Below are 22,901 nucleotides of genomic sequence, written 5' to 3' on the forward strand. Positions count from 1 at the left end.
GGGAAACTTCCCTTGGTTGTACGTCTCCTCCGTGTGGACGGAGGATGAGACCTGCGACTCGGTCCAAGGTTCCCCCTTGGGATCTGGCAGTGGTTCTTGGGGCGTTGGCTGAGGCCCCCTTCAAACCCCTGGAGTCAGCTGAGGCTAAGCACTTGACCCTCAAGATGGCCTTTCTCCTTGCTATCACCTCTCTGAGGAGGGTGGGGGATCTCCAAGCGCTTTCGGTTTCCCCGCAAAGCCTGGAGTTTGCCCCGGGGAATATTAGGGCTATCCTGCACCCTCGTTCAGGATACATCCCTAAAGTGCCTTCTTGTGCGGCAGGGTTCACAGTGCTGCAGGCATTTCATCCTCCACCTCATGTGACGGCGGAGGACGGGAGACTTCATCTGCTCTGCCCTGTCAGAGCACTGAGTATTTACACTCTGAGGTCCTCCCGTTGGAGGAAGGCTGACCAGCTGCTAGTGTGTTTTGGGTCTCCCAGGGCCGGGCTCCCTGCATCCAAACAAACTATTCGCAACTGGATTGTTCAGATTATTTCCCTGGCCTATCAGGTGCACAGTTTGCCTTCACCTGTGGCTGTGAGGGCTCATTCTACCAGAGGCATGGCGGCCTCTCGAGCCCTCCTTTCCGGGGCCTCTTTGCAGGATGTTTGTTTAGCGGCTGGCTGGGCCACTCCGCACACATTCATTCGGTTTTACAGTCTTGACCTTCCTTCGGCACCTGGCACTCATGCGCTCTCCTCTTAGTCGTGCCACTTTATTGCACACAGGGGCAGGCGGGGTTTTCGGCACGGTTTAGTGGGTATCTCGTTCCCATAGTGTCGTAACCGACACAGTTCGAGTTCCCTCGAAGGGGAACGTCTCGGGTTACGTATGTAACCCTGGTTCCCCGAGTAGGGGAACGAGACACTGCGCCGGCCCGCCGCACCTTTCTCCCCGCCTGAAGCGCCTGCTTCATAGTTTAAGCTAATGATGAGTGTGTACAGGTGTGCTTTATACTCCTCCGGTTATTCCGTCACACCTTACAGTTCTAGCAACAAGCCAATAGGATTGGAGTGATTTCATTCACGTTCAGACCTGCTTCGCCTAGAGGCGTTCCCATAGTGTCGGAACCGACGCAGTGTCTCGTTCCCCTTTTCGGGGAACCAGGGTTACATACGTAACCAGAGACGTTTTTCACAGGGTTGGGGGCCAGGAGCAGTATCATTGTTGCCAGGCAACAGAGCCAGGCTAGCTGTTTCCATTCTGTATGCTAAGCTAACCATCTTCTCGCTGTAGCTTCATATTAAGCATTCAGACATGAGTGGCATCAATCTTCTCATCTAATGCTCTGCAAATAAACGTATTTGTAGGCAACGCCCAATGAAAGGTTATAAGGAAGGAAAATAGACCATTCTACAAAAAACTGTTTTATTGATTTATTAACAACTGTACATTTCTTTTCAGTGCTGACAGCATTTGCTACATACTTTGGTGTGATTCAGAGGGACTGGCACATTTTGCCCCTTTTTATTGTGGAAAATGCTGACAGGATCTGGAGCACAGTGTACAAACCAGAATTATTCACTGTTGTCTTGGCATCATCATGGGAGACGCTTGATTTTCTAATTTGTGTACATCAGTTGCCCTTCTGTCCTTCTTCACGAGCATTTACATGTCTCTCCATCACGGCCGACCAAACATATTCCAGGAATATTGATAAGATAGAAAGGGCAGAAGGAGTCCAATAGCGCAGATTGGACTGTTTGAGTTTAGTCTGCAGCCAAGAAATCAATGGTGAAATTCAACATCCATATTACGTCAAGTTAGCAAAAAGCACATTGTCATCCAGTTTGTGTCTGCTGCCAACTGAGGTCCAAGGGTTAGGCTAAACATTAAACATTCTCCCATAATCTAACAAGGTAAAACAAACATGGAGAAAGATAGCACAGACAGAGATGTACAATTTAAAAAAAGTCTTTTTATATTTGAATTAAATTTACATCCATCTCTTTTCCTGAATCACAGCGTCCAAAACCAGCCGAGGCTTTGCCCGAGTCAGAGGACTTCACGTTTTCATTGTCCGGTAAGAGCACTGTGACAAAAGGCCATTTTAAAATCTCCACAAAATGTCCTACTTACAATTTTCATGCACCTCTGTTTGATTTCTGAAAAGGTCAGCCTGGAGAATGTGCTTTAAGAAAATCAGAAAGTAAAATTGTTAAAAAGGTCTAATCTATGTTCTTTCTCTCCCACTCAAATATCTTGGCATAAGATAATGTGCCAAAAAAATCATCACAAGTACACCCAGGACATGAAAATATATATTTTTATAATATATATAAAAGGTCTTTTATTTAATCCGATATGTACACTTTTCACAAGACGTCTTGGGGACGTGTTTCTCAGAATGAAGCGCCGCTTCATCGGGTTACACCCAAATATTCTCAATGAAAACCAAAAAGTAACCCAAAAAGTGAAAGTAACTTCTTTCCAGCACAAGCATACTTAAGCCAACAGCTCCAGTAAATTTGTCTCAGCACGTTGTAGTCCACATATGGTCGGGGGAAGAAAAAGTCATCTCATTGTAAGTGCTGAAGCAGAACAGGAGCCTCCTTTTCTGTCTAGTAGATGACCTCGTAGACGGTGGCCTTCTTGTCACCAGATCCTGTCACAATGTATTTGTCATCTGCTGAGATGTCACAGCTCAGGACGGAGGACGACTCCTTCGACTGTGGAAGTAAAAATCTCCATTATTTCTTTCATGAAGCATGCTTAACAGTTAACCTCGTCAACAGGGGTGCGTGTTTGTCCACAACAGTTTGATTTGGTACTCAGATTTTTTTAATTAAGTATAATTACTGTTGGATTATCTTGAATAATTTGGGCTGCAGCACATGCAGAACATAAATTCTAAGACTTTTACAGGTGTTGTCTGTTAATTAGACTACACTAGCCAGATTAGCTCATATAGTGAATGCAAACCAGAAAGTTATGACAACACTAAGACAATTGTATGGGTCATCTCAGCGAATGCAACGAGGACCACAATGGAAATAAGTTTGTAATTCTTGTTATTGTTAACAGTTCTGATAAATGTATATTGCACTGTGATGGCATTATTTGTGTTACTGTCCGATAAAAAAATCTAGTCATGTCAAAATCTGAATCTCCTAATAACTTGAGTAAAGGTAATTATCAATCATCAAACTGTTAAAAAATTACAATAGGCATTTGTTCCACATTTAAGAGTCAATGGTGATATTGACCAACAGCCTAAAAATCGCAAATTCTTTAATTAGAGAGGCTGAAATTAGACCAAGTTTGACCCCCCCACCACCGCCACTATTTTTGCTCAAATTCGATTATCAGTTAGTGTTAATAATAAACTAATAGTGTCTGCCCTATTTGAGATTATGCAATTTGGAGGACCGATATAATCTGATTAGTTAGACTTTTTGAGTTGTGGGAAAAACAAAATTTTAAAATTCATTTAGAGCTTTAATGCTGCATCTCACAAAACACATTTAGGAAAAACTGTGCTTCTATTTTTGAAATCACCTCCTTGTCTTGATTTAAGACCTTTCTTTAAGCAGACTGGGTCCCACTGACAAATCTATTTTTGAGGTAATCCTTACCAAGAGGCAGCAATTAAAAATAAGTGATTGTAAACAGACAACATCCTAAAAGGAACAAAGTGCAGTTACAAGCCACACAGCCAATGCAAACTGTGTAGAATTGTGTTTATCGCAGTTACCTGGAATATGCTGGCACCATAAGGTGTCCTCCATGCATTCAGCAGATTGTCCTTCCCTGTGCTCACAAACCATTTCCCTGCAAACACAGAACAGACGCCTTGAGAATATAATCTGAAGGTATGTGTGCTGAGGCACACACAATCATGTTTGTCCTCTCAAACCTGGTCATCGTTGTTTTTTCCGGGCTTAAAGATAGAAATTTATAGTAAACCAACCCATAACAGCAAACATGTGACTCTGTGATAACCTTATCAATGGCCATAAAACACCATTACATTAACAATCATAAAATGCACATAATGAAGGAGACTCACACCATTTCCACTTTGATAATTATTTAAATCACCCTCTGATTAATTACCCAACTGACTAGTCGGCTAATGATTTAATTAGTGACGGCAAGAGCTCTGAAGCAGTGAGCATCATTTGAATTAACCCGTTCTGTGGAGGAGAGATATGAGGCTGTGCTGTGGGGGGTCTTGTGAGGGGAAATGGATACTGACAGTTCTGGCACAAAAAAGTGAGGCAACAGTAAAACCTCATTTATTGGAGCCCTAAACTTGAAACCAGCAGGTCTGCCCAACAGGCAGAATGATCTAAACTTAAAAAGCAACGACAAATTTCTCTAATGAGCCTATTTGTAAAACAACAGCTTCCTTGTTAATACAGCTACAAGCCTTTGCTACGAGCAATTTAAACTGTACAGAGACATCTGACATTTTCAAAACTAATTGTCACTAATAAAACATTCATTAGTTCAGATAAAAAAAAAAATGTTGCAGATCAAAATTAAACAAGTAAAATTTTAGGCAACACGGCCCACCTGTGGCCAGCGTCTAGCTAGACTGCAGAGACCTGGCCATCAGACATGGTTTCTAACAGAGTGCCTGACATGACAACCCTGATGTGATTGTATGAAGATTGATTTTAGCGAGAGAAGAGTAAGAGGACTGGATAAATCCTTGTTCACCACATTTAACAGCAGGGCAGTAGCTAGGAGTCCACCCATATCATATGGGTGTAACTGAATTGTAAATTTCTCCGATGGAGAAATATTACCACGGACATTAGGGGTGGGAGAAAAAAATGAATTCTTAGATGCATCTCAGTGCAGACGTGGAAGATTCTGACTCACAGAGTCATTCACAGATGTCAAAAAATTGACTATTTGTTAATTGATAACATAATGTTGACGGAATGCAAAAGGCAGAACTCGCGGAAGTGCAGCGGCCGGACTGTCTGGCATGCACACAGAGAGACCAGTGTTCCTCCTGTATTCAGCACATCAATGCTGCGGAATGATTAACCACCCTACTTAAATGTCACAATCATTAATATCAATGCGCAAGTAATGATTTTAACTCACACACTGTGCAAGCATGGTGTCACTCAATGCTTGGCAGCTCTCTGAGGCCGAGCGAAAGAGAGAGAGAGCAGCAGAACATGACGGTGAAAGTTAGCGATGAAAAATATTAGTAGTTAGTTTCAGCCTGGCAGTAAATGTGCAGTGTAGGTCACTGTGTGTCCGTTAATAAAAGTCTGTAGTTTCCGCAACTGCTGGAAAAGTGAAGGCGGTTAGCGCTAGATAACTGTACAGCGTTATAACGGTTAAATTAGTAATGAAGTAATAATTAGCTCAGCTGTATGTCATTAGTAGTACCTTAAACATACCTACTTGTCAAGGGTTGAAAACATCAGGTACAAGCTTAGATTAAACTGGTGAACAGGTCTGTCCTGTACACATACTGCACATGCTGATAATTATTTTTCAGTTTTCAGAGAGTCTGACAGCTGGTTGTTAATGAGGGACCATGGAGCTGAGGTTAATTAAGTAAATTAGGGATGCTAACTAGTCCTTTTAAGCTAATTAGGAGTTTCTTTTGGATTTCAATGCACAAATTAAATGCTTAGTAATTATCCAGAGATCCTGTATAGAAAAAAAATTATGCAACAAGATGCATCGATACTCGTCTTATAATTGCATCGCAGCCCTCTCAATTGTAAGGTGCCCAGAGATTCCCACCCCTAATGGACATGATCTCCATGTCCTCAGTGGCAGCTAACCATAAGCCTGAGATCCTCCATAAATATCAACACCAAATTGAACGGCAGTCTGTCAAAACTCTTTTCCACTAAAAATTAAAACCAGTAAATCCCCACCTCCTCACTATTGAATGTTTATTCCCCGTGGGTCTGTTTACACCCATTAAGGAGCTTCTTTGCACGTTACTTACCACAGTAGGCGAACTTGAGTGAGAGGACACAGCTCTCGTGCAGGTGCAGCTGGTACTTGTCAGGCTTGGTATGGTGAAGCACCTCCACGTTGCTGCTCTCCATGCCCACAGCCAGCCATTCTCCGGTGGGACAGTAGCCCAGCGAGAAGATCTGCAACAACCACACAGTTAGATCTGACCTCATCAGCAACAAGAGTCAACAGTATTTCAACATAAAACAAAGACACACTGAATGCATTCATTGGGGGGGAATGTGTCAGCAATGCTGGCTGACTTTGTATCAGATAAAAGGAACATTTGTCTTTTATAGGCTTCTCTCTACCTGTGAGGTAAAGTCGTGTTGCTGGAGCTGCCGCCCCTCCCTCAAATCCCATGAGCGGACAGTGTTGTCGAGCCCACCGGTCCACAGTTTGGTTCCGTCGTGAGAGATGTCGATACAGCTGGCTCCATCTGTGTGGCCCTGGAACTGCCTGGAACAACACAAGACACCAAACATGAAGTCAGGAACAGAGAAGGAAGCAATCCCAACCCTAACAAAGAGGGTGTCTTATGTTAATAGCCAACCATTTTATTGTTCAAACACACTAAGCTGTGTACTAAAAACATGTCTGTAGCACGCACACAGAATTAAGTCGTAAGTTATGTACTTGAAGTTTGGCTCAGGGGGTGTATTTTTACAAATATGTCAACGTACTGACCTAACAAGGGTCTGGTTATGGAGGTCCCACACAGCGATGTTTCCATCTGAGCAGCAGGAGAAGCAGACCTTGGCATCGGGGCTTATGGCCAGTGCGTAGCAGGCTGGAGCAGAGGAAGTGAGCTCGGCCTTTATGCGGGGAGTCTGTGAGGCCAGGTCCCAGATGGTCAGCGTGCTGGCCTCGCCACCCACTATGAGGGTGCGGCCGTCAGGCAACAGCTTGCAGGAGCGGATGTAATTGTCCCTGTTCTGGAACAGAAAACAAGTATCGTCACGATCTTGATGACTGGATCTTACATGTGAAAGATCTCTGAATACGGCATTTGATGTTATTAAAGAATAAAATAATTTACAGTTCTGTTGAGCAAAAAGAGATTAGTAGCATATGTCCACGTCAAACCCATCTCTACTTAAAAAGGAGCTTTTCTTTGACAAGTGCAGCTTTTAGACTGCTGCTGTTTTTGCTGCTTTCGCGTTTTAGTGAAGATGTGGATGTCAGCTTTAACAAGAGATGCAGGGAGAGCGTGGGGCTGCAGCTGTTGGCCAGGCTCCAAGAGAGCAGGAAGACAGATCAATAGGACTTGGAAGCTCTTGGTCGAATTAAAACAGCACCCTGATGGCTTTATAAGACCCAATTGCACTCTGGACGCACCTTAAGGGTGTTTGAGGCCATATGAGTTGAGCGGCATGAAGCCGCAGTATCAAAATGAGAAATGAGAGGCAGTTGGGAGGAAGTAATGAGCTGGGTAATGGCAGACAGGGTTGGCCAATCAGAACATCATTACTCAGCAGGCTTTTTTTCTCACCAAGGATTATTTCAGCACAGCAGTCAAACACTTTGCTGAATTGTTCACATCTCTGTCTGTTGGGGGGAAACTACGATGGGATATGCAGTCAGGCTACATTTGATGCTCATCTTAATGAAGAAGACCTACTACAAAGACCTCATGAAACATGAGTACATTATGTCTCTGGTTCTGTTTGGACGCCTCGTTAACATTTTGAAACATCAACCATAATGTCAGTGTTATTTCTATAGCACATTTAAAAACAACAGTTGACCAAAGTGCTAAACAGGGTCAATGTCAAATACATAACATATACAAAAATCAGTACAACCAAAGTAAATCACAGGGAAACAAAACACTTTAAAACATCAGAAACCAGGTTAACGAAGGTTCAAATCTACTGCAAAAAGGTGCGTCTTAAGCAGCGATTTAAACGTCTGCAGGGTCTGTGCAGCTTTAATATGCATGGGGAGGCTGTTCCATAGAATGGGGGCGCCCACTGCAAAGGCTTTATCGCCCTTCTTTTTTAGCTTTGATCTCGAGACATCCAAGAGCAGCTGGTTTGTTGACCTCAGTGTTCTAATTGAGAATGGTGGCAGAAGATCAGCCAAATAAGGTGGCGCCAAATCACTTAGTGCCTTAAAAACAAGCAATAAAATCTTAAAATCTATCCTATAAACGGACAGGTAGCCAGTGGAGGGAGGCCAAGACAGGTGTTATGTGTTCACGCTTTTTTGTTTTTGTTAAAAGGTGAGCAGCTGCGTTTTGGACTGGAGGCGATTTAAAGATTTCTGATTTAGACCCATGTATTATGAATTACAATAATCCAGTTGAGCAGTAATAAAAGCATGGATGACTTTTTCAAGGTCTTTGGGAGGAAGGCCTTTATTTTAGCTAGAAGTCTTAACTGGAAGAAGCTGGTCTTGACGACTGCACTGATTTGCTTATTAAAAGTGAATGAGGTGTCAAAATTAACACCAAGGTTTTTAATAGAGGATTTTTGGAGGCTAATGGGCCCAAAGTGCCAAGAGGGTCACCCAGTACATCCAAATGTCCACACGTGATGCTCTCTTATTTTCATTCAGAGTGAGTAAGTTTAACTCTATCCAGGTTTTTACCTCCTTTAAGCAGTCTAACAATGGCTGCACAGAATCTCTGGTTATGGATTTAGGCAAGTAAATTTGGACATCATCAGCAAAACAGTGATATGATGAGATGTTATGTTTCTGGAAAATGGAACCCTGTGGCAACATATACAGTGAAAAGAGGATGGGGCCCAGAATAGAGCCTTGAGGGGCCCCGCAGGTGAGAGAAGCAGCTGTCGAAGAGTGTTCAGCTAAATGAACAGAGAAGCTCCTATCAGTCAGGTATGATTGAAACCATAATATAATAACACAAATCTGAATGTCTTGAGCAAATATTTCACATGTTCCTCTACTGTGACTGAAAAAACAATAAAAAGTAGTTACCAGGCAGTCGAGTTGGGACACTGGGCTCTTGCTGCCTGGTTGGCTGATGTCCCAGATCTTGACACAACCCTTGCCGCCGGTGTAGACGTGACGTGTGGGGTTGCTGATGGTGACAGCACACACCACCTCCCCGTGGCTCAGTGTGTTGATCTGGCGCGCATGGCGCGGGATGCCCGGTCCAATCAGTGCATCTGGAGGGAAGGGCACGGGCTGCATCTGACCATCTGCACTCACGTGAAAAGAATAAGCTCTGCAGTGGACAGAAGAAGAGAAAGATGGACAGTTTTGAGCTAAGTAGTATATATGATGTCAGCTATTTTTGTAAATAAAAATAGCTAAATCCAAAACTCACGGCTTTCCTCCAGAAATGGATGTGAGGCTGGCTGGCAGGCCTGGAGCTCTCATGTGAGGATGAGGGTCAAACCCTGCCTGTAAGAGCAAGAAGAGCCAAGAGTTAAAGGTGGGGTATGCAGTACTTATCCAATACACATCTTTTTGTCAGGGAATCTCCTCACAGTCCGCTAGCTGTTCATTCTTTCCAAGAACTGCATACACCATCTTTAACAAACAAGCCGATAACCTGCAAAAATAAATTAGACTAAGCTAATATTCAAATTTAAAACTATGCTTCACTTTATCTGCTAACACACTGAGGAACTCTTCGTTCCATAGTTTCCAGGCAAATCCCTTGAAAGACGCAGATTCAGCTTCATTGCATACAGAGAAGCTTTACACAATGCTACAACATCCCACTTGCTAATGCTAATGAAAGCCTGGGAGATTTTCAAACATGGAGATGCATTTTGGGGGCCAGCCCTTTTTTTTTTTTAAAAGCCTTTAAAATGCTAACTAACTAACATCAAAGTATGAGGGCTACGCTGTCTTTGTGTTTTCTCATTAAGTATACACAACAAGCTGCAGCCAGCCAAGCAGAAATATTCCAATGAGTTATGGAAATACAGGATGAATGTTTAAAGTTTCTCAAAGTCATTTCGCAAACAGACTTGAACAACCTACAGCCATGGAGGATAATTCATACAGAGGCCAGTGAGGGCTTGTTGTGACAAACTGATGGAGATGGAATATATGAATGAACATATGTGAAGAGCTGCATTCATTCAGTTGTGTGCGACAAACACGCTTTTGATTCATAAATTCTATATAGAAGCTGGAATAATTACAATTGGTGAGCGTCCATAGGCGGCAGCAGCTGCAGCACTCATCTGTGGTGAAATGAGACCGGGATAGATGCCTGGGCTGGTCAGGGATCCGTTCATCTCATGATGACCCATCATAGGAAACGGGCTGGCATAGGAACCCGCAATGGTCAGAGGTGTACGCAGTGCAGGGGCGGCTAGAGATGAGAAAAGACTGATTTATAGAAACTGTGCAACAGACAATTATTAACATTTGGAAACATTAAACGATGGCTGTAACTAAGAATTTTCCTTCAGACATGACAACTCCTTGTGATACGATCTAAAGCTCCAGAATAGCTACTAATGGACTTGTGAGATTGTTTTGTTTCCAAGGTCAAGAATGAACTTTAAATCTCAATATTATTTACTTGGTGAATTCTTGTAATTGATGCTTTAAAATACTTAGTGTCCAACCAAGACTCAAAACCAAAGGATATTCAAGTCTATTACCACAGCAGAAGAAAAGGAGCAAATTCTCACAACAGCGAAGCTTGAACTAGGTAGTGTTTTGATCATTCTTTAATCATTTAAAGTGTAGGTTTTCAAAGACATATGTGTTTCTTCAGAGAAGCATAATTCAAGTTTAAGTCATTTTTCAAGCAAAAATACCAAATGGCAAAATATCTTCTTTTTGTGTCAGTCAATGCATGGCTTCAGTTCTGAATGAGTGCGACAGTGAAGGTGTTTACGTACCTAAAGCCTCCATGCCGGGTGGTTTGCCCATTGTAAGAGGCCGCAGTCCTGGAGTGGTGCTGGTTCCTGGTGTTGGGGCCTCATTTCTTGGTGTAGGTGTGTTGGACTTCAGGCTCGGTGTGGACGACTTGTCATTCTAAAACAGAGATGCTCTTTAACCTCTGGGTGCTTTTGTATCCTCTCACTGAAAGTTTTAAGTTCATTTACTCTCACTCTGTCACACACACGAAAATGATACAGCATCCACACCAGAGTTTAACCCCCCCCAATCTAACACTGACACTTCCTTACAGTCGTGGGGCGTGCGGTGAGGGTACAGGCATAAAACTTCACTCAGAAGCCAAGCTTGTTAAGAGTGGCTAGACAAGCAAGATGGTGGCCCAAACACTTCTCTCATAATCTTTCTTCCTATGCTGATCGAGGAGTGGGGGGTTTAGCTTGGTGACACACACTAATAAGGACCGCGAGAAGCCGGGTGTCATGGGAGGTGGAGGGTAGCGATGTGGGCTGTAAATCGGTCATACTCCTTACATGAGGATTGTCTTACCCTGGTTATCGAGAACTTCAGTATTAGAGTGGGGGACGGAGAGGGAGAAGATGCGAGGAAGCAAGAAGAGAGGGAGACAGCAGTTCTCTCTCTGCTGTGTCTCTGGGTTATTTACAGCCTCAGGCCGAGGAAGAAATGACCATTTACTGGGTAAGCTATAAAGGAGATTGAGAGGAGTGAGCCACAGGGTTTGATTTCCTGAGAGTGCACCCACCCTCTGCCCCTTCAAGCTCCTCATAGCAGCCAACTGCTAAACCTCCATCATATTAGTCCTTCACACAGACAGACACTTCACTTGACAAATGCCCTTTAGTCTGTCAGCTCACCCCCTCAACTGTAACCTCCTTATTTCATCTTTCAGTGTGTCCCTCACACTCACATGGGCGTGGTCCTTTGCTTTGGAGGACGGCGTGCTGCCCGACGAGGCGACAGAGGCGGGGCTGTTCGGGGCAGCATCCTTCTTCAGGACTCGAGATTTATCCAGGCCGTTTTCTGGAGGAGAGTGAGCGGGGCTGACTCGAGGGGTAGCCGGATCCTACAGAGTTAAACGAGACAGACAGAGAGCGAGACTGAGCAAACAGACCGGAGGAAAGCCACTGGCATGTACATGTAGGTCAAACAAACTGGGGCCTCATGTGCAAACACAGATAAATATACTTGTGCGTGCTCGTACTCTCCCTCACACACATACACACACTTTTCATTCACCTGTCACTCCCTTTTCTCTTTGTTTTCTTTGTCTTACTTTCTGCATGAATGGCAAAAGAAATACAGCAAGTAAGCACACACAACCAATATTATGACAGACTTTTTGGCAACGCTGTGAAAGGTGTTGAGTCTTCGATAGACGACAAAAGGGAGCTGTGTTTAGTTTATACGCGGAGTTGACATTGTGGAATGTGGCTGAGCAGCTAAGTTCAAACGCAGTCTTACCTCATTGGAAACATCCACCACCAAGTCGTCGCTTTTGTCTCCGTCACTGTCCTGAAATAAAGGCGTGACAGGCTCAGCTTACTGGGAGATCACTAACAGTGGTAAAAGTACAGTGAGCATAAGCCAGTACAGTCCAATTACATTATCTTACGAGTAGATCGAAATGAGAGACAGATTTATGTTTTGGTCAGCAGTTGATTCAGAGGAAAGAACTGATCCATTTGAACCCAAGTAAATGTTTATTATTATAGAAACTTTATTCTTCATATTGAATTGTGAAGAATCTGTAGACAAACTGCAAATGTTTGCATGTTCAGCTGGCGTGTGCACTGACTAAAAGAGTCAGGGATACACCAGCTTAGAATTTAATTGGAATTAATTAATTGGAAGTGCACCAATTGACCACAGTATTTTACCTGCAATTAAAGCCAAATTACATTTTCCTTTCCAGGTCACTTTCTAAAAAATTATTAGGAATTTACAGACCTATAAAATAAAGCATTACTAAAACTGCGGTGGTTATATAATGAAAAAATGGGCAATAAAATGGTTGTTAATTTGTCTTCCTACCATATTTTGGTTTAACACATTTTTCATAGTGGCCTAATATATTTAACACTGAGTTAATCAAAGTTCAAACACAAGCGCAAACAGGCTCAGGACCCCACCAACAGCTACAGCAGGAAAGCTACTAAACTCAATAACGCAAACACCACAAACAAAGAAACAAACACAAACACTCACATATCTGCTCATGCTGTCTTTGTCATCCACTTTGCGTTTCTTGGAGTCGAGACCGTAATCTGAGGAGCTGCGGTGCTTCTCACTCGCTGCCCGCAGGCTGTCTGATGGCGACACTGAGTTATTCTGCCAACAACAACAACATGCAGCCAGATGACATCAGTCTCCAGTTCCCTCTGAGTGTGCTTTACTTTTAGTTCTTATCCTAAACAAACTGTCAATAACCATGTAGGATATGCTTTAACTCCCATGTGTTGCATCATACTGAATTGCAGCTTCAGAAAGTTTTATGTGAGGTATTGAGCTCAGCCAATATTGTAATCTTGCTCCATCTTGATATGGAGTACCAAACTGTCTGTAAGCACTGTTGTGACAGCGTATGACCTTGAGTAAAGTGAATGTTTTAGGGCTTTAATGCATCAAGTGACAAAACCTCAGACGCCAGAAAAGCCAGAAACTACCAAATGGGGTGTTTAAGTCCAGGCATGGCTGTGGTGCCTTTTCCTGTGTCAGAGCAGTGACAATATTGACTGTAAAGCTAAGTACACAATGCTCCTGGACTGAACTGGACTGATTTGGGATAGAAGGTGCAGAGGTGGTTTCTGGGGCAGCTTAGCCTGCTGCTGCCAAGGCAGTGGAGCAAGGAGGAAACAGACGAGGCAGCTGAGCAAACCCACAAAAACGCCTCTGGAAGACAAAAGCATTAACTCGCAAGCTGGGTGATGTGTAGGGCTGATTGAGTAGAGTTGGAGAGATTTTGTGAGGTGTGTGTGTTAGTGTTTATATACACTTCTTAAAAAAAATAAAGGGAACATATAAACAACACAATGTAACTCCAAGTCAATCACACTCCTGTGAAATCAAACTGTCCACTTAGGAAGCAACACTGACTGACAATCAATTTTATGCGCTGTTGTGCAAATGGAATAGACAACAGGTGGAAATTATAGGCAATTAGCAAGACACCCCCAATAAAGTAGTGGTTCTGCAGGTGGTGACCACAGACCACTTCTCAGTGCTATGCTTCCTGGCTGATGTTTTAGTCACTTTTGAATGCTGGTGCTTTCACTCTAGTGGTAGCATGAGACGGAGTCTACAACCCACACAAGTGGCTCAGGTGGTGCAGCTCATCCAGGATGGCACATCAATGCGAGCTGTGGCAAGAAGGTTTGCTGTGTCTGTCAGCGTAGTGTCCAGAGCATGGAGGCGCTGCCAGGAGACAGGCCAGTACATCAGGAGACGTGGAGGAGGCCGTAGGAGGGCAACAACCCAGCAGCAGGACCGCTACCTCCGCCTTTGTGCAAGGAGAAGCACTGCCAGAGCCCTGCAATATGACCTCCGGCAGGCCACAAATGTGCATGTGTCTGCTCAAACGATCAGAAACAGACTCCATGAGGGTGGTCTGAGCGCCCGACGTCCACAGGTGGGGGTTGTGCTTACAGCCCAACACCGTGCAGGACGTTTGGCATTTGCCAGAGAACATCAAGATTGGCAAATTCGCCACTGGCGCCCTGTGTTCTTCACAGATGAAAGCAGGTTCACACTGAGCACATGTGACAGACGTGACAGAGTCTGGAGACGCCGTGGAGAACGTTCTGCTGCCTGCAACATCCTCCAGCATGACCGGTTTGGCGGTGGGTGAGTAATGGTGTGGGGTGGCATTTCTTTGGGGAGGCCGCCCATGCTCGCCAGAGTTAGCCTGACTGCCATTAGGTACCGAGATGAGATCCTCAGACCCCTTGTGAGACCATATGCTGGTGCGGTTGGCCCTGGGTTCCTCCTAATGCAAGACAATGCTAGACCTCATGTGGCTGGAGTGTGTCAGCAGTTCCTGCAAGAGGAAGGCAGTGATGCTATGGACTGGCCCGCCTGTTCCCCAGACCTGAATCCAATTGAGCACATCTGGGACATCATGTCTCGCTCCATCCACCAACGCACGTTGCACCACAGACTGTCCAGGAGTTGGCGGATGCTTTAGTCCAGGTCTGGGAGGAGATCCCTCAGGAGACCATCCGCCACCTCATCAGGAGCATGCCCAGGCGTTTTAGGGAGGTATACAGGCACATGGAGGCCACACACACTACTGAGCCTCGTTCCATTCATCATTTTTGTGTGATTTTGTTGTCAGCACATTCAACTATATAAAGAAAGGAGTATTTAATGAAATTATTTCATTCATTCAGATCTAGGATGTGTTATTTTAGTGTTCCCTTTATTTTTTTGAGTAGTGTATATACAAAAAACATACATACACTTCTAATCCTCTTGACCCCAACATTAACAATTTAAACCAAACAGACCGTATTCCTGGCTGCACTTTTTCTGTCTGTGACATGCAAGTATATGCAAATAAAAACAAAAGTAACCAGGATCTCTCACTGTATAACTGTTTGTACGCTGTCACAGGTCAGTGACAAAGCAGCAGAAAATGACAGTGAAGATCATGAAAATCAACCAGAATAAAGAAAAGGAAGGAAAGAAAGAGGCCATTGAGGGAACCTGGACAAGAGTGCAATGTGGAGAGACAAAGAGGGTGTTGCCAGCATAGAAAAGAGCCATGAAAAAGGCAGAGTGAGAAAATAAGGAAAAAAAGAGGAAGAAAGACAAGAGAGCAAAACAGGAAAGGAACTTGGCAAGCAATGAGAGCGTAGCAGTGTGGCAATGAGTTCTCCCCACTAGTGGGAATGCCCGGACAGGCTGGCACTCTCTCAGAAGCTGCAAACGTGGCTTTTGTAGTCTAGGCATTAGTGTGGTGGGGTGGCACTGCCAAACAGGCCAACAGGCAGGGAGGGAGGGAGGGAGGTGAGCAAACCCTGAGGCTAGCCCACACTGTCGGGCAGCTCAACAAATCCCTGTCTTCATCAGAAAGATATGGTGAAAAGGGAGAAGGAAAGATGTCTGACTTCTTGGCTGCTAATGATGATAAGAGAACAAAGAGCAGCAAAGAAACATAAAAGCCAGAAAATGAGGAAAGTGGAGAGTGACAGCTAAAAAAGAAAACACAGGTTGGGCAGTTAATGGCACACACAAACACATTAACCACCCTCAGCCAACCCAGCAGCTTTCTGCCATTTTCATATTACATTTGTTTAGCTACAGTTGTGAAAAAGAAAGCCACTAACAGTTTTAATCTGGCATGGTGTGAAGATGTTGTCTGACTCTCTGATCTCCTAGAGCATTACAGCGTGTCTGTGTATCTGAGCCTGTGACCTTGAAGGATTGCTTAGACTCAATAACCCTGCACTTGCCTCCAACTCTGGTATCAGATGACCTGAGACAACAGGACAGGAAGACTGTGTCTGTGTGCGCGCGCGGGCACACTGGAAAGGAGAGGGAGGGGATGCTGGCTGGGGGATCAGGTAAGGTAGGATTGGCAGCCGCTCGTCACTAAACGAGATGGGGGACGAGTTTGGGTTCCCTTCAGACATGAGTGGGCTCATTCAGGATGGTCAGTCAATGGGAACTCAATCTGGCCGAGCAGATCCAACAGACCGTTACGCTCCAGCTAACTGAGCTTTAAGTCAGTCCAACAAACAAGGACTTTAACATGAGAAGGAATACATAGACAGCTTAAGACAGAAGGGGAGAGAAGAAGTGGTTGACAGGAGTAAATAAGTTAGACAAGAAGAAAAGACAGCAGAAAATAAAGGTATATGCAAAAGAAAAGAGGATTAAAAGGAGGCTGGCATTGGACACATGCAACAGTGAATCCTCTAAAGAGGTGAGGGAAGAAGAGATGGAGAGTCAAAGTCGCTTTTAATTTGGCTGAAATTAAAGGAGGTAAGCTGACTGCTAATCCTCGCTCAGTGATTGGAGTCATTTTCCACCTGGATTGGATGGCAATGGCTTATTTGGCCAGACTTCATTATTTGATTTCAGTCAACCCCCCCAGAGTACAAAAATGTGTGTGTTCTTACACAGAGAGCATGAATTTCTAGTGAACAGTGGGCTTAAGTCTATGTAAAGTACACCTAATCACCAAACACCGTGAGCCAGAGACCGGCAAAGTCAAGACACACACAGGAGATGGAGGAGACGGGAGGCAACGTACCGTGCTCGACTCGCGTTCTTTCAGAGGAATGGCCAGAGGCGAGTGAAAAGATGAGGGTCCAGGAGAGAAAAGCAAAACACAAATTAGTATGGGTGTCACCACGATGCATCACTCCAGTCACACAACAATAATATTATTCAGTTAATTCAATTATTAATTTGTTATTATTAGACCAACATTTCCTCCTGCATTTCTGATAAAGGATTCATTCGTCACAAATATCTAGACTGAACAGTTTCCACACTTTTTATGTTTATCCTCTACAAGTGTTAGTGTTCAAATTTGTTCTTTCCCATTTCCTAATGTTAGGATACTATTTTCATGTCAAAATATATCATGAGTGAGGCCAAAGTAATAACACTAAAATCTGTATACATTTTCCCTACACAGTCCTTCTGTACAGAAACACCTGCATTTAAACACATACGGCGACATGTTTCAATGACTAATGTATCTGACTGGTAAAACCAGCTGTTGGCAGGTACAATCACCCTTCACTACTACAGCGCTGCAGGCTGTATGTGGCAGGCTGTGCTCCTCACCTCTATGCTCCAGGTCATGGTGGTTCTTCTCATCCTTTACAGGCAGGTGGGCCTGGCTGCCAAGAGCACCCAGAGCCAGGAGGCCGGAGCCAGCGCCCGTCACAGGGGGGATGCCAGGCGGCTGCAGGCCTGAGGGGTGTGGAGGCAGCTGGACTGGGGGGCCATGGGCCGCATGAGAGAGGTGCTGAGCCTGAAGCTGCTGCTGCTATAAACAAACGTAGGGAGACAGGAGACAAGACAGAGGACAAGTGGGTCGGCTGGGAAGTGAATCCATGAATGACCACACTCTACTTATGCATTAGAGGCTGGTTTTGACAACATTTAGTTGGACATGGCCAAGCCGTTTATGCATAATAGCAGCCTAATAGTGACTGCCAACATGCTGATCCAGCTCATTCACTATCTGAGGGGGAAAAAACTGTTTCTGTTCATAGCTTGCTGGTTTTGTTCGACCAACAGGCTAAAATGCAAATATATTCAATTTACAATTATATAAAACAAAGAAAAGCAGAAAATCATTACATTTGACAAGCTGGAACCAGAGAATGTTTGACGTTTAAATGACTGATTTTCAAAGTTGCTGTCGATTCATTTTCTGTCAGATGACTAATAGTTTCAGCACAAACTTGGCTGAATCAGCTCTGGGCAAAGGTTTGCACATGAATGAGCCGCAACGCTGTGCCTCTGAAAAGACTGCCTCCAGGTTTCCACTACAGATCTGGTACTCCTCACATCAGATCGTCAGAAATGATACAGAGCGTTTTTGCTCCCTCCCGAACCACTGTGCTTCAATCATAGCTGGGACAGTTAAAAATCAATAGGTCTACACTTCAAAACCTCAAAACCTTTCAACACTCTAGAAAACCAAGCAAGCATGCCCACTCCTCCAGCATAATGCTGTTAAGCACAGACACAGTGGAGAACACACACACACACACTCCCAAGAGGCCATGGACGTCTGTGTGAGAGGCAGCCGGAGAGGAGCGAGTAGATAGACAGGAGTTAAATAGCCACTCAGGCAAGAGGGAAGCAAGTGCTTTAAAACAAGGTTAAATAACACTTAGCACATCCATCAACTGCCTCTCCAAAAAAGAAAAAAAAACATCATTGCTATTCTGCTTGCTAGATAGAACTTCAATAACCTCATCCATACATTCATTACATGAACTAGACGAGGTTATATCTACTGGCTTACCACATTTAAAGGTTTATTTAGCAGCTGGCCATTATTCAGTCAGCTCATTATGTCAAGCTGGACCTGAAATAGTACAATGGATATAAGCAGCTGAGGGGCGGCATTGTTAATCGATATTGTGCTGGTGTGCCGAGCAGCCTATTTGTTGTGAAAAAGGAAAAGCGAGCAAGAGGAGAGAGAGAGATAAAGCGAGAGAGAAAGGGGGCAGCCAGAACAAGAAAAGGAGGGAGAGGCAGAATCAGAAAATAACAAGAGAATGAAAGAGAGAGGGATTGAGGCAGGGACGTCCCTATTGAGTGTGCCTAATGAGGAAAAGCGTGCTGGGATCATTATCAAGAAGCCTCATTAACAAGCTATGGCTGAGGAGAGGAGCTAGGAGAGAAGAGGGAGGGAGAGAGAGAGAGAAAAAGAGGGGGAAAATTCAGAAAATAAATTGCTTCCAATTCAATATTCATGGATAAAGAGTTGGCTTCCTTTCACACTTATCTTTTTTCATTATGTGTAAATGCCGCCGCAGCTCAGGCAACTTCCACAGGAAACAGGCAATTAAAGTTAACTAGGCGAAGCTGGCTCCCTGCAGAACAGTACTGTCAGGTGGAACAAGCATCAACAGCACCAGCACAAACCAGCTGGCACACTGTCTTAATAAGTCTGGCAATGATCGCCACATTACCTACTTATCCTGTGCTTTACAACAGCATCTGTGGCTCATCATATCTTTAGTTGTAGCAGACTACACCCTGCGCTACAAACAGACCTGATTGATTTCAGAACCGTTTTTGAGGTTAGAAACAAAGTGCTGTCAAATCTGTGACACCTGAGTGAAGGCAGACAAAAAAATCCAAACACGTCCGTGTTGTGCTTTGTATCGAAAACACAACATCTCCCTTCACAAAAGACACATGTTAGATCAGTTCAAAACACTCGTAAAATAAAACAGATTGTTTCTCTGTTTGGTAACTTCCCTGAACACTGACCATGAATGCTGGGTAGACACTATGAGGCGGCTGCTGCTGCTGTGTCAAAGGAGAGAGGAAGAGGAGAGATTCAGCCAGAAATGATACAAAGCAACAAGCAAGAAAACTGAAGAGGACAATGAAAACTAGCGGCTGCAACTACTGATTGTTTTCATTATTAATTTCTCTACAGGTTATTTTTTGGATTGACTGAAAAATGGGATTGATTTTTGAACTTTTATATTTATCAGACAGGTGATGTATTAAAAGTTAAGTTACCAAAATTGTTGCAAATTAATTGTACCGTTTGATTAATCAGTCATTAATTCAACTCTAACAATAAGCTTGATTCATCATCTAGTGCCTAATAAAGCTGGTGATCGCAGGCTAAATATAGATTTTTATAAATTAAATGGTCGTCTAAGATCAAACCATGAACCATTCATGTACCATCATCCTGAGAACATTGACAAAAACCTTGGATATTAACAAGCAGCAAATGTATAGATGCTGATAAGTCAAAACATGTGTCACTGTGGACACTGTTACTCCATAAAAAGCCCTACACACTCAAACCAGATGGAAATATGATCTTTGGCAAAAAGTAAATATGGACACTTAACTAAAACATGCAAATTCTTCTTTTCGCTGTTAGCAAGTAACATCACAAACAAACCAGGCAGTGTAAAAATTCACGCTGCGTGTTCCACAGATTAGAATTTACATAAGGGTTGATGATAAGCAGCGCACCACCTGTAACTGACTCGTTAACCATTATCTAAGTACAATCTTGTCCTGTGATGAAATCATGGAAATAAGGGCAGGAACATGGAAATGAGACAGCACCTCTGACACTTGTCAAATCAGACTCAATCATGTCACCTCAGGCCAAAACGTATGCAAAACACAGTGTATGACGGGGGAGACGAATTTGCATTTTGTCTTGGCTTTCCAGTCCCTTCGTCACAGTTCAACAAACTCTTATAGTTAACTCGTGTTTACTAAGTTTAATATTGTGAAAACAGTGTGTGTGATAGCATCATGATATTAACTACTAGAGTTTGTCAACTCCGACCCTTTTTCCTGGAGCCAGTTTCAGTTACTTTTGTATTGGGTGGGGACTCCAGATTGAGTTTAATAGAAATGCTGATATATTTCAAACATCTGTAAGGTATATATTATTTAAAATAAATGTAGAAAATAAGGGCTGCGACAGAAGAAAAAATTCATTCGGAATTTCCAATTAGTCAACTATTTATCAAGTCAAGTTGTGAAGAAAACAGACTCATTTTCTGTTTATCGTCTAATCGAGTAATCGACTAATCACTCCACCCTTGTAAAAAAAATAGCAATAGTTTGTTTCCGACGAGGAGGGTGAAGCAGTTGGGTGTTTGGGGGACTTTAAAATACTGTATATACTGCTTCACATAACGACACTCCAGGTGGTCCCCGCAGGGCAAATATCTTTCGAGTGTTATAGTGTCAAATCTGTTTTCTGATTTAACTGCTGTAGGATGCTGCCAGAGCCTGATGCTCTCTGAAAATCTCAGACTTCAACGACGAGACGCCACAGCAGCACAGCCTCACTCACACTGAGGGGACATGAAGATTGATCACCTGCCATGTCTTCGTCCCAATAATTAGTCATTTTCCTGTGTATGTGTGTGCGTGTAGCCGTGTGCCCTTATTGAACTCTTGTTGTGGACAGTCTCACTGAGCTGTGTGTGTGGGGGGTGGGGGGGTGGGGGGGGGGGGGGGGGGGTAGGAAGTAATTATCTTTAAAACTGGGGGTTGTGCTCCTGGCTCATTTACCTTAATCGAATTTCGATATCTGCCTTTCATTAGACTTGACCCCCTACCACTGGGGCTAGCTAACCGCTGACTAACCTCTGCACCACAGGGCTAATCAAAAGGGTCAGTTATCCATCTGGGTCCAAGCTGGCTATTAAAACAGAGCTAGGCTTATAGCAGTTAAATAAAACCAGATGAAAGACCAAATCACTAAAAAGTATATTTGGCCAGAGTGGATTGTGTGTGTGTGTGTCTACAATTAAAAGGTCAATTACTGATTTCTCAAGTGCAATCATTTCCTCTATTAAAGTTAGGATTGCTGCAGATGCAGCACTCAATTGAGTCAAACATGAGAAAATGTACATTTAATACAATCAGGGTATTAAAAAAGCCAGCAAGTTATAAGCTAAGAGTTGTCCTAAACCCTAAAAACCTACTGAGAAATACATTCACACCGGAGCGGATATAATGCAGCGTACACCGTCATGTTGTTCAAACAGCTGGAGATATTGTATACAGTATATTATATTTGACAATATTGTTGCAAAGCCAGCATCACTGGAAGTTACACTCAAAATCTAATATTAACACTGCTGACCAATTAAAAAGGAGCTACTATATTTCTGAATGTGGTTTCACTTGTTGACAAAGTTGTACAAATACGTAACAAAAACATTATTTATTAATAGATGGACAGTAATTTAACTGGTTATTAACTATTTTGATAATCAATCAATTGTAAATGATGAATGAAAAAATGATGATTTCCAGCTTCTCGGATGTGAGGACCTACAGCATTTATTTGTCTTATGCTAGGAAACTGAACTATTGGACTGTTGGACACAATAGAGGGTATGCGCATGATGTCACAGAACGCTCACTGAGCGTTAGTTTGAATCGGCTAAAACACAAAAAACACATCTAAAATGGTTCTTTGGCAAGCAGTTAGGATCACTGTCGAGTCCGACGGCCTTTAATTTGAGCAAATAATCACTTGTTTACTCCCGGGTTTTCTAAACGCAGCCATGGTAACAGATGTTTTGCCACTCAGTCCAGCGTGTTCCGGAAGAGAAGTGACATCAACGGCACACTAGACTTGTGATGGGCCTTTTGTGCTATTTTCTGACAAACAACAACAACCAACATTGCTTGAATGCAGCCTAAATCTTTTATCTACTACACCTTACAAATGTTCAGGATCTGCTACGTCCATACCGCTGTAATCTCTGCTGCAATCGCTATTGCTTGCCCCAACCTGAGTGCTCTAATTCCTCGTGCTATTGGGTCAGAGGTAGGGGTAAGCCTGTTGGCTGGAACCTTTTATCTAAT

At 43.5% G+C, this 22,901-nt stretch overlaps 1 protein-coding gene across 13 annotated transcripts in view; it reads right to left on the reverse strand.

Moving 5' to 3' along the window:
- Window positions 1–1,403: 1,403 nt before the first annotated feature.
- Window positions 1,404–22,901, reverse strand: part of LOC119889829 (transducin-like enhancer protein 3-B) — a 158,658-nt gene continuing 137,160 nt past the window's right edge. For 4 of the 13 annotated variants that reach the window (XM_038700705.1, XM_038700694.1, XM_038700692.1 and 1 more), the window contains 15 exons: window positions 19,803–19,841; window positions 17,631–17,835; window positions 17,089–17,147; window positions 13,041–13,163; window positions 12,297–12,347; window positions 11,743–11,898; window positions 10,817–10,952; window positions 10,106–10,278; window positions 9,277–9,353; window positions 8,925–9,174; window positions 6,669–6,916; window positions 6,293–6,440; window positions 5,971–6,121; window positions 3,736–3,812; window positions 1,404–2,710 (listed from right to left, as the gene is read on the reverse strand). In XM_038700705.1, coding sequence (XP_038556633.1) covers window positions 2,603–2,710; window positions 3,736–3,812; window positions 5,971–6,121; window positions 6,293–6,440; window positions 6,669–6,916; window positions 8,925–9,174; window positions 9,277–9,353; window positions 10,106–10,278; window positions 10,817–10,952; window positions 11,743–11,898; window positions 12,297–12,347; window positions 13,041–13,163; window positions 17,089–17,147; window positions 17,631–17,835; window positions 19,803–19,841 — 2,001 coding nt within the window. In that variant the 3' untranslated portion in view covers window positions 1,404–2,602. The remainder of the gene's footprint in view (window positions 2,711–3,735; window positions 3,813–5,970; window positions 6,122–6,292; window positions 6,441–6,668; window positions 6,917–8,924; window positions 9,175–9,276; window positions 9,354–10,105; window positions 10,279–10,816; window positions 10,953–11,742; window positions 11,899–12,296; window positions 12,348–13,040; window positions 13,164–17,088; window positions 17,148–17,630; window positions 17,836–19,802; window positions 19,842–22,901) is intronic. The other 9 variants (XM_038700696.1, XM_038700693.1, XM_038700701.1 and 6 more) reach the window with 5 other exon arrangements.

Source organism: Micropterus salmoides, unplaced genomic scaffold, assembly GCF_014851395.1.
Source record: "Micropterus salmoides isolate LMB-PRFRI ecotype aquatic unplaced genomic scaffold, ASM1485139v1 Ms_hic_scaffold_6, whole genome shotgun sequence".
NCBI lineage: Eukaryota > Metazoa > Chordata > Actinopteri > Centrarchiformes > Centrarchidae > Micropterus > Micropterus salmoides.